This window comes from Pinus tabuliformis, chromosome 5_1 (genome assembly GCF_031772625.1).
Source record: "Pinus tabuliformis cultivar Carrire ecotype Pingquan chromosome 5_1, CPIR1, whole genome shotgun sequence".
Taxonomy (NCBI): Eukaryota; Viridiplantae; Streptophyta; class Pinopsida; order Pinales; family Pinaceae; genus Pinus; species Pinus tabuliformis.
Window position 1 is genome coordinate 604,757,817 of NC_142305.1, and position 12,589 is coordinate 604,770,405.

The 12,589-nt window shown below is 35.5% G+C and overlaps 1 protein-coding gene across 5 annotated transcripts in view; it reads left to right on the top strand.

The window, feature by feature from the left end:
- The first annotated feature begins 8,304 nt into the window (after positions 1–8,304).
- Positions 8,305–12,589, top strand: part of LOC149166356 (EP1-like glycoprotein 2) — a 47,997-nt gene continuing 43,712 nt past the window's right edge. Inside the window, exons 1-3 of one of the 5 annotated variants that reach the window (XM_089432545.1) lie at positions 8,306–9,169; positions 10,162–10,546; positions 10,675–10,727. In XM_089432545.1, the coding sequence (XP_089288671.1) occupies positions 8,619–9,077 (459 nt within the window). In that variant the 5' untranslated portion in view covers positions 8,306–8,618 and the 3' untranslated portion in view covers positions 9,078–9,169; positions 10,162–10,546; positions 10,675–10,727. Of the gene's footprint in view, positions 10,547–10,674; positions 10,728–12,589 lie in introns of those variants that run through there. The other 4 variants (XM_089432547.1, XM_089432543.1, XM_089432544.1 and 1 more) reach the window with 4 other exon arrangements.

The following is a 12,589-nucleotide window of genomic DNA, read 5'->3' on the forward strand; positions in this document are numbered from 1 at the left end:
TCATCTATAGCAACCAAGGGCAAAGTTTTGTGTGAACTTGTCTATGAATTGATGTAATCTATTAATTTGATGCAAGGATTGTTGTTGACTGTTTGCATTAGACAGAGATTAGATTTAGAGATTTGTTATGACAATATTGACACATTATTCTTTGTAAATGCCTATGATAAAGCAACTATTGAGCTGGTACTGTTGACATTGTTGATCTATAGACATGTATTGATGAAGTGGAGTATGAGTTCACATTCTAGGGTTTCAGGGATAAGTCTTGCATTACCAAAGTATTATTGACTGAATATGCTGATGGATAGAGTTTGATGATGATGTTGAATTGACGGGCCAAGTGTTATGTCAGAGAGCTTGACAAGCCTTGATACACTGCTATATCTTTACCACTGTTGGTTTGATCATTGCTATGGCAATGTTGCAATGGACAAAACATGGTTGAGATTGCTCTACTAAGACTGTTGACAAATTTCATTTGCAAAAAAAGTCAAAGATTGACTCTCTTTTTCACAGTGTGAGTAGTTTGAATAATTTGAGAAGTACATTAAAGCAGCGAGTCATTTGCTACATTGAAATTGGTACTGTGTTGTCTACTACAGTGACTTGGTGATATTGGCATCCTGCTACTCATCTAATAGTTGCAATTATTTATCATTTTATAGACCAATTTGTAGCTGAAGATAACATCACTTCTCTGATTATATTGGTCTGAAATGGATAGAATAGATGATGTATTGAAACTACTGAATAATTTAATACTTTCCACTGTTGATGAGATGGTTAAGATCAACAAAACCTCTCTTTCCAATATCAAAATTTGTCTCCAAAATGCACATGAAAATATTGAGTTTTTGCAGCCTGAGACAAAGCTACAGCAAGAAGAATTACACCAGTGGAGCCATCATTCTGAACCTGTTTCTGTTCAGAATATTGAAACAGACTCCCATAAACAGCAAGTCAATAATGTTACAGCTGGTTCAGATTTAGTACCAAATAAAGCAATAGTTGTACGTGCAGATGCAGAAACTCAGTGTGCACTTCCCAAGCCCATCATCAGACCTTGGGAACAGCTTGTCCACAACAAGCACAGAACTAGTCTTGGATATGACAAGGACTTGTCCTTTCATATTCCAGACTACTCAAAGCCCATTTAGTTTCAGAGTGTTGGATTCATTCATGATATTTCATCTTCTCCTCATGACAGTTCACCTCCAGTTGTTCCAGACTCTGCCTCTCTTCCACAGCAACAACAACAACAACAGATTGTGAAATGCCAACACTGTGACCAAGTTGGCCATTTGAAAGATCACTGTTTTGATCTTCATCCATGTAAGCACTGTCATAAAACCAGTCATTCTTCAAACAGATGCTTCAAAAATAAACATCCTGCAAGAACAAAGATTCATCTTGGATGGATCGCTTCTTGGCAATGGGCATCAACAACCAAGAAGATATTCCAAACACATGTCAAAATTTGTTCCAGAGTATTGAACAGTCTTGCAGTTGAGTTTTCTCCATCATCTCACCTTACATCTGACAGGGGGGGAAATGATGGTCATCTACAAGCTTCAAAGCCACATCAAGAGAGCCTGAGCCATAACCTGCCACGGCAGTTTCAGAGTTGTAGCCAGAGACAAAGATGCCCCTGAGCATACCTTCAGTTGGCAATCTGGGACACTTCCTCTAGCAGAAGACTTCAGCTTCTTGCCAGCTTCGGAAGAATTCCAGAAACAAAATTGGGGACACTTCCTATAGTAGAAGACTCCAACTTCTTGCTAGTTTTGGAAGAGTTCCAGGAATTGCATTAAGCATTCCAGAGTTGTTGGTCATCCTTAAACCATCACATGTTGAGACTTCCCTTTTCAGGTTGAAGTTCTACCTTTTATGCGAGGTAAGACCTCCCTTTATTGGTTGAAGGTTTCCCTTTTCAAAACAATAGGAGCACTTCCTCTAGCAGAAGACTTCAGCTTCTTGCCAGTTTTGGAAGAGTTCAGGGAACTGCACTAAGCATTCCAGTGTTGGTGGTCATCCTTAAACCACCGCCCTTTGTACCAACATTTCATAGAGCACATTCAGCCTAGTGCTGCCATGCATTTTTGCACATTTTGTATTACATCTCTCTTCTTGGACTCATACATAACCCTTCGGATTAAGGGGGGGAATGTTGGACACCTAATCCTCAATGGGTTAATGTGGAAGCTGAATAGACAAAGTAGTCCAAGAAACCTTGGATGTGAAACCCAATGGTCACAACAATGTACTATTAATGTATATCAGTTGTTAATAAAATTGTATTGTCGTGATTTATCTTTCATATTTCTCTTGTTGTCCATGTGTGTTTAACAAGATTAAGAAATTTTCACAACCTTGACTTATGCATTGCCTTCTGAGTGAACATGTTATTATTTTGTCCTTTTTTGGATCTTGTTGAAGTGAGCTTAAGTCCTTTGGATTCAATAGAATACATAAAGTGATGTGTATGTACATAAAGTAATTTTGTTTCATTTGCTAATGAAATAAAATTACGTTTTTTTTTTTTCTAAGGAGAAAAAGGTACAAAGGGGCTTATAGGCATTGAAAGTTATAAAAGGTGCATGTAGTAAAATTTAGAGATATCTAACATACATAGAGCGTTTATTTCATTGGAAATATATATTTGGAGTTGAAGCCAACGAAGAATTTTGGGAGATATTTATTTTTTAAAATATTTAGTGTAATTGAGACTGTTCTTTAATATTCCATGAATACACATACTTTGACACAAGTTTACTGTGAAGACCCCATGATATTACCGTATTCATATTAGCCCCTATTAATAAGTGCAATGTGACATGGGGCCATATTCTACAGACTACACATTATTTTGTTATGATTTCTTCCAATTTCATGTTATATAAGTTTAAGGATTAGATCATTTTTCATCGCCCCTATTTTATTTACTATTTCTATGTTTCTATTCTTCCCATCCCATATATGGGTTAAACGGATTATATGGAAAGATTCCCCTTTTCTTTAGACAAGAGAATTATGGATATATATATGAGAAGCATGCATGCACTGTGGATTAGCCAAACCAAGAATTATTGAATATTTTTTGGGCTTCATCTACTTTCAAGGAACCCTTGTATAAGGAACACTTATGATAAAAATTCTATTGGTTGTTTGGGTGAGAAGCATTTAGTGCTAGGTAACAAAGTAGTTAAGGTTTGGCTCCACTATCAAGAATATACAACAAATGTTTATGTGACGATCTAAATTGTTTGGCCTCAAGATGTGCATTTTAGATCATCAACAATTTTTTTGAATTGGAAATTAAGCTCATTTTACTACCCACCTTTCCTAAATTTGAACTATTCATGACCTTTGTATCAATCCTTAGTACATTTCAATATTTAAAAGTATTGCAAATTCTTTGGGAAACTATTTAAAGATAGATAAACATAGGATAAAGTTATATCATTATACTTATTTTAGAATTTATGTGGAGATCTTCTAGGATGATTCAAGGGTATCCAAAATCCCAACTGAGAGTTTGGATTATGAAAATAAAACCTTTAGGTGTCAAATATGCCATTAAGCAAGTTACCTTCATGTCTTACACCCCCAAGCTTAAGATCACACAAAAAAGAGAAATAAACATCCTCCAAAATGGTAAAGATAACAATCATATGACATCACACATTTGAACCATGAATATGATTAAATAGGAGAAGATTACCCTATCATGAAAACATGAGTAAGATATCAATGATGGTAAAGAAGATCACATTGAAAAGCTACTCCACTAGTTACAATTAGTAATGAATGTTGAAGTTCCCCCATCGCTAGAGATAATTGTCAACTATTTTTCTTCAAAATTCTACCTTTAGATATTTATATTTGAGGTTGTTGAAACATTTAAATATAAAGAGTTTACTATGCTTGAATCCATTACAACAAAATTCAAAAATCATCATGCACTTGTGGGAATTGAACCTAGGTGGGGAGGATAACAATCATTTCTTCCAAGAATCCAACATAAACAATATATATATAACAACAAGGCTCAAATCTATTATAATAAAGTTCATCATTTGATTTACATGGACTGAACCTAGGTCAAGAGAATAATAATCATTGTTCTGAACCACCCAACATAAACTATGTGTGTGTGTGTGTGAGGTTTTACATCACAATAAAAACCTTCAGCTTAGTAAACTTCTAAACCCTTAACACTACATAGAGTGGGTAGTTACTCCCTTGTTCCTAGGGGGTAGTGGTTAGTCTATGCTATCAATTAGGTACAATGAATAATCCAACACCCCCCTCCAATCTAACTATGGGGATTGAAGCAAGGCCAAGGCTCTAATACCATGTGTGAGGTTCATGGATTTAGTAAACTTTCAAATACGTATCATTACTTTAGGACCCTTATCCTAGAGTGACACTTAGTCCACACAATAAATTATGAGAGGAGTAATAATATTAATTGTTGGGTGTGGAGCATGATTATCTTCTTTATTCAGAGGTATCGTCATATTGGACCCCAGTTCGTATTGTGGAGACAACGCCGCCCGTTTATATGTGTCGCCAGGGGGGCGATGATGATTATTTGGAGCCCCCCCTTGGTGGGGGATCAGGGGTAGCGCCCCCGAAGCTAAAAATAGATGTAAAATTGCCTTGTAAAATGTTGTAATTTCGTAGTTAATGTGGGTCATCATTAGGTGGAAACATGACAGTAGAAGTTATGTTTAATTTAGGGTTTTTTTCCCTAGAAGGCAACCCCTCGCTATATATGAGGGAATTGTATTGCGTCTATGTAGATGTGTATTTTGAGCGAGAAAGAGAGAGGAGATTGTGTGAGAGCGAAGAGGGAATTACAACGGATCTGTTGTAGGTTGTATCTCTTCATTTTGCTAGATAATATAAAATGAAGGACTGGTTGTTTCTTCGTGGACGTAACCCAAATTGGGTGAACCATGTATATCTGTGTCTCTCTTGTTTTATGTGTTTTCTGTGCTTACGTTTTTGCAATATTTTATGTGTTCCATTACTGTGTAATATATAGTTTTCTAACATTAATAATATATAATTCATATTATTTCTAAATTTTTAAAAATAGTCATTTATCTAAAATCAAAATATTCAAATTTCAAATTAACTTAATAGGAATATTATTAAAATTTTAACCTTCTAAACTAATTTTCCATAACCTCTTTCAATATATTCATTTAATGAAGCTATTGTTAAGCCATCACTTTATATTCTATTTGTTACTTCTGTTGGTTGATAAAATACTTATATATAGGAGATAATTTTTTGTTTTAAAATATTTTATTTTTAATCTAACATTTTCGATTAAAAACTATGAAAGATATAAAATATTTTTCAAATTCACATTTTTTTTTTATATAAATTTACAATGGAAATTTTAAGCTAATATACATTTGGTTTTATAAATTTTTCCCATTTTTATTAACTTATTAATGTGTGTAATCAAATGAAAACCAGAATATAATTACTCTTCCAAAATTATATCAAATTAATTATTCTTTTGCTACAATTTATAAAAAAAAACAAAATGATTATTATGTTAGTAGAACCAATATTTTGCTACAACTTTATGAATAATTTAAAAAATAAGAGAATCATAATTTGACACACATTCTTAAATGTAGTATTTGGTTATGTATAATAGTATTTTCTTTGAAAAGCTAGATGCAAGCAAAGTATGTGTCGCAAGAGCATACAATTTTATCAAATTCATACATTAATAAAAATGAGTAATTTAACTCTCATTCATAAGTATCCAGTGTGATCTATGAATGGTATTTTAGTTTTAAGAAATTTACTTAATCTTATTAAAGTGAATTTCTAGAAATATAATTAGATCATTATATATGTTTTATCACTATGGGTGTTTTCTACTATGAAAAATTAGAGCCAAGAGTTGCTTTAGGTTATTTTAAGAGTGATTTTAGACTTGGAGAGTTAAGGTCTTGAAACTTATAAGGCCTCTTTCGAGGATTAACATATCTTTTATGTGGAATACAACTTTTCATGTGTACTTCCCAACACTTTAGTGTTGTTATTCTCATTGACATCTTTCCATTGGCTTAAATAACACCTCAAGCTAATGTCCTATCAAGGATTTATGCCTTCAACAAGTTGATCTATTATTTTTGACCAACATGTTGAGTAGTGGATAACATGCTAGCTCCTATTACTCAGTTAAGATAGCAAAATGTGAATGTTCAAGAAGATTATAAAAGGTCCCAAAACTAATATTTATTGAATGTTGTGAAAGGGAAAAAAATAATAAACCTAACCCTAACAACTATTAAGATGTGTTAAACACTAAATTGTGAGGGAAGAAAGGGCTTTGATTCTTATTCTATTGATCCATAATTTCATAGCTAAGGAAAGAAAAATGTAAAGATATGACAAAAGATTATAGAAATGAGGGAGTGATGTAGCATCCAATCTTTGTTATAATGTGCATGAAATCTATGATGATTCATTATCTTTGTTTCTAATATGCATTGTCGATATAAGAATAAAGAAGCAAGTGATAATATTTATTCATATCTAGAGCTTTCAAGTGAGAAAACAAAATTTGATAACACTTTTTAATGAGATTATTTATGGTTGCTAAATGTCAGAGGGAATGCCTCTTATACAAAAATTTAAGAGATATATGGTACAATCTATGTAGAAAAGTTTGGCAAAGTTGAATAGACCACATAAGAAAATCCAATGCATTCCATTCTATATCCTCCAAATTATTTACCTCCAAACCATTTGGCTATATAACATTTAAGTAGTATAAACACTTCTACAATGATTATCATACTAATGAAAAACTTTACAATTTTCTTCTCCTTAGATAAACATATTACATAACACTTCAACCTCCATATAGCTTCCTTCTCATCTAAATTTTTTATGCTTCCCTAGTCTAGAACTAAGACCTCTAATTTGGGTTACTCTAAGAATTATGTAGCCTCCTCTAACAAATATCCACGCTCACTGACTCACATAGTCTATTTTCTTCAATGTTCAATGATTCCTTATCATCATTATTGTTCTTGGCTTGTGCCCATCCAATGGTATGTTATGCTTTTTTAGTCTAGTTGCAAATTGAAGAAATGCATGTTCCCTAAGAATCTACCTCCTCTAACTAGTTAGGATTAAATTTGAACATACTAGGAGGTCTCTTTCTGAGTACAATCATCTCCAAAACAATTGGGAAATGACTATATTCTCCCCTTGATCTAACCCTTTGCTTTAACATATGGTCTTGTTTCACTAAATAATCAAACATAAGGAACCTATCTAATCATTTAGTTATTCTATCAGAACACATCCTTTTACTCATCCATGCAAGTTTCAGTTTCATAGGTTCTATGTTAAAAAGCCCCACTTCCTCTAGATTCATCAAATAAACAGTCCACCTATGGTTTAGTACTCCATATCTCTAATCTTCAAAATGAGAAATTCAAATCCCACTACACCCCACACTATAATATTACCACTTCTCATGGGACTTTTATATAACTAAGATTTGATGATAACTAATCTTATCAAAATATGGGTCATAGATATTTAGTTTTTTTTTCCAATTTATAAGACGAGAGATCTAGCCCTGGTCATAAATCATAATACTATCATTATAAATTAGAAATCACTTATTTTTACAACTATATCAAACCAATGCAAGAGCTTTGTGCACTCAATGAAATTTTCTTGTGCTTAATGGCCATGAGCAAGGGCTCCAACTCGGAATATGGGCACTATTAATATGCTTTAAACAATAAAAATGACTTTGAAGACATCTACCATAGCAAGGGGAGGAAAGAAAAAGCCTCAGGCATTGAGAAAAGATTTATAATCTCAATAGCCATAAACAAGATCTCAAATCACCAAATAAACCCTCTAAAAAATCTATGATCTTGAAAATTGTCACCCATGACAAGTTACTCACATCATTAGTTGGGATTTGACCCATGGGAAAAGAAACAACATAATGTTCTTTACTCACATCATGTATATTACTTGGGGTTTTACCCATGGGAAAGGAAAAAACATATTTTTCTTATTATTTAAATCTGGTAAGGATTGAGTTTTGTGATGTATTCCTTGATGCCACTATGAGGTTCTTCCCAACACTCATGGCAGTAGAGTCTTTGAAAATGGCTATAGGATTATATGAGGCTTAAGCTGGGCGAGGGAAGGAAATGACGTAGAAAATGTTAGCTTCGACCCAACAAAAATTAAGGAAATAATGTGGAAAATGTTCTACGGAAGTAGGTGCATTGCGGTCATCGACAAAGCACCGCAGCGATAAACGCAAAGCCGACCGAAAATAGGCATTCGATTTTTCACTGACCATGGAGTCTCTAACACTTTATGTTGTTTAATTTGCAGCGTTTGACTGGGGAAATGAAGGAAAGTTCCAATTGGAAAGTGGCTATCATTAACTCCGGCCTACGTAGGTACAGCACCATGTAGGGCCCTGCAGAGCAATCACATATGGATATGGGAACCCCATTGTAAGCAAGAATCACAGATTCGGGTTGGGATGTAAATCCGTTGTGTGTTGTAATGGGTTGAATCCCACCTTTCCTACTGCAATGGAGATTTGGACAGCAAACAGAAATAGGACGGTTACAGAGGGCGCAATGCTTAAGCTGGGGAGTCATGGGAGCCTGGTACTAGAAGACTCGGACGGAACCGTGGTCTGGAGTATCGGTACTGATAAGTCTATAGGCATTTTAATGGCGAAGCACGGCAATTTTCAGATCTATAATTCCGCGAATTCTTCGCTTGTGTCCGAGGGTCCGAATCTCGTGTGGCAGAGCCGGGATTATCCCACGCACGCACTCGTACCTGGGCAATCAGTGAAAAAACGGCTGACACTTGTTTCGAATTCATATGCGATAAATACAAGCTCAATCGAGGAGCCTTATTGGCATATGGGGGCAGCAAGGGCCTACTTTCCGGAGACTGCGAGCCTTATGGCATCTCACAAAGGCCAATGCATCTGCCTGGGCTACAGGATGCATGATCAATTTGAGAAATCCAGAACCTAGATGCGATGCAGGGATGTTATAACAGCCGACGACTTGCAGCCAGCGGACGGCCACCCACCATTTCGTTTCCCTAAACGGAGTGGCATGAAATGGTAACACTTTAGGTTTTGTTTGTTAACACATACTTCAAAGTCCAGGAACACTCTAGTTTCCCTTAACGGAGTGGCATGAAATGGTAACACTTCCAAGTCCAGGTAACACTTTAGTTGGTATCGGTTAACGATTCAAAGTCCAGGTAACACTTTAGGTTTTGTTTGTTAACACATACTTCAAAGTCCACGGAAAACTCTAGTTTCCCTTACGGAATGGCATGAAATGGAACACTTCCAAGTCCAGGTAACACTTTAGGTTTTGTATGTTAACACATACTTCAAAGTCCAGAGAACACTCTAGGTTTCTGTATGTTTTCGGTTGTTATTTAATGAGAACCTTCCAAGTCCAGGTAACACTCTAGATTGTTGAATGTTTTCAGAAGTTGTTAGGTTGTTATTTAAAGATAAACTATGATAATTATATTCTCATAATGATTATGTAATAAATATAAATATAATTTAATGAACTATTAAAACTTAAATAGCAGTCATGCAACCTTAGTTAACTTAAGATGCCAAAGAAACAAAAAGAGTAAGAATGAATTTGAGCACCGAAACATGCAAGTAATTCCTGTTAACTCATCATCCATTCACCTTAACTCAACTTAACATCAACAACGAACTTTAAGTAACAAATGAAATGGCCGTATTCCACAGAAGTCTATTCTACCGGCCTCGTTCAACCCAATTGTTCAATTACATGCATAGAAACCATTCCAGTAGTGTGTTATACATTAAAACAGGTGCTTCACCAGAAGTTACACTAAAGAAATATGGTTTATAAGTCTTTTTATTGTTAAATTAGGAAACTAAGCTGAGAGTATTTTTTGCATTGAAGTGCTAGTTAAGTACAATTTCTGATAGATTTATCTAGTGTAACAAATGTTAAGTCTCCACCATTTCTCTTTATTTATCACCATTTCTCTTTATTTATAGTCTCTACCATTGTGTTTCAAATACTTACATTTACGCTGTGGGGAAACATTTTTTAGATATTTGCGTTTAAGGTGCGTGCAGACATTTCAATGGCAATGGAAAGAAGCCATGTTATTCTCATAATCCCCATTTTGGTCCTGATTATGGTTGGGCCAACAAATTCAGTGCAGACTACCTCTACCTCTAGTCTTGCAAAGGATTGTGTAAACCAGTTATTGGGCTTATATCCCTGCCTTGGTTTTGTCACCAATGAAAAAGTCAACACCGTCAGCCCCCAGTGTTGCTCTGCCCTTGAGGCAACAGTGAATGCCAATGTCATGTGCCTATGCCTCCTCTTTACCAATAACAGTGAGATTCTTGGACTTTCAATTAATCAAACACAAGCTCTCCTCCTCCCTACTCGCTGCAAAATTGTTGTGCCGCCTGTTAGCACATGCAAGAGTAAGTTCAAACTCCTTCCTTTCATCCGCATATTTATAGCATAAAACAACTCTATGGCTGTCATTTTATCCAAATTAAAACATGTTGTTATATGAGACTCATTTTTTTCCAATGGCTTATTGTTATAGATGTGGCAAATGATGTCCTCGGTGCGCCAGTTAATGATTCTCCTCCAGGTACATTTTATATCCTTGACAAGGGAATTTTATTCCTTTTCAATGCTTTGGTAGAATGTGTTACTATTACTATTGATTGCATTAAATGTATTTGTAACCAGTTCCAAAAGGCCTTGCCAGTGGAAATCGACGACTTTCACCACAGGATATTCATATGTCTGCAACTCAATCAGTTACATCTGGAGCTACATCAAAGACTTTTGAAGAACCTATCAAAGGGAAGAGTTGATATGTTTTAGAATCATGGAATGCAATTTTTGTGATTTGCATGTAATAAGTTATATTCTTAGCCCTTTTCATTTGGCTAAGTTTGATAACAAAATATTTGTTGAATTTTAAGCCTAGGTATTAATTTTGGAGGCACGCTTCTGTTTGTGTTAAGATCATATCTGTTTCATAATGATATGTAAGTCAATTTTTCCATCAACTGCGTCCATGCTGGAGTGAAATGTTGTTTGATGTGTTGGAAAATTATAGATTGTAATTCAGGTGGATTATATATAATATAATTAACAAAAACGGTGCAAGTAATTTATTATTTATGTTTCTTAATCATCTTTATTTGGTTTGTCGATTTTGAAAATATGGGAAGCAATAAAAGTGAGGTAAACAGATTACATCAGAAGTTGACATGCATAAGTCTCGGGAGTTCATAGGAAATGAACTTCTATGAGGGGAGAGCCAATGTGGCTGCTCGTCTTATAATAAAAATGAATAGAAGTAACATAGAGATTTTCCACACAGTATGAATGGACTTTGCACAAAGCATAGATATGCAATCCCCTAGTATGAAGAAAAAAATTGTCCTCTGCACTATTTGCATTTATATTTTGCGCCCAATTCTGGGATATCAGGAAAATTTTAGATAGCTCACCAGCTATATCAGTAGATATATCAGATCTGCTGATAGGGTTTGCATCCAAACACGTCGCTGCAAGTTGTGAAACTTTCTCATCACCATCAACAGGGTAAGAATCCTTGAACCAAGGATCGATCCACGATCTCAGTCTGTCCAAACAAAGACTCGATGAGCGACACCCTCGTGTACTCCTCCTTCGCCCCTTCATAATGTAATTTCACAGGATCCTGCCAACACCACCCCAACAGCAAACACATCGGTCTTCTGAGAAATAACACCATTTGAGGAATACTCTGGAGCCATGTAAACCTGTGTACCAACAATTTTCTTACTGGACGAACGCCAGTAATCCCCAGCAGTGCCCCCAGAACCCTACCCGGTAATCTCTGTACACGAACATTCTCTAACAGCGGATTCACTGCTTAACTTATAGGTACCACAATGGGCAATCATTGCCCTGAAACCATAGGCTCACACTGTTGGATTTCATGTATTTGTGAACATAACGCAAACCTTTATAATGATGAAGATATTCAAGCCCTTGAGCGATGTGCATCATGGAAATCCATGAAGATAGCACAGTATACCCAGGGATTCTGTTACCGCTCTGAGCTTCCCTCAGGATTGTACCGTCCGCATACTCGTACACAAGACAGAGATTTTCCCCCTGCCCACACACACTCAGAAGATCAAATTAAAACTGAAAGAATTAGAGCAATAGTTTGTTAAGCGAGAGCAATTTGAAGGTAAAGAAAAGCTATGGCCCACTGCCAGCATACCTGTCCAAACATATTTGTTATATCTGCAGGTGGAAGTTGAAAACCGTTCTCTACATTGGCTTCAATACCATCATCACTGCTTCCATGGAATAGAAGCTGAGTAGGAGATGTGGGACTGATAAGATCCCTCTGAGTTTCTATAAACTTGATTTGTAATTTCATCCTCCGAACCTTTTCTATAAACTTGATTTGTAATTTCATCCTCCGAACCTTTTCTGTCTTGGTCACA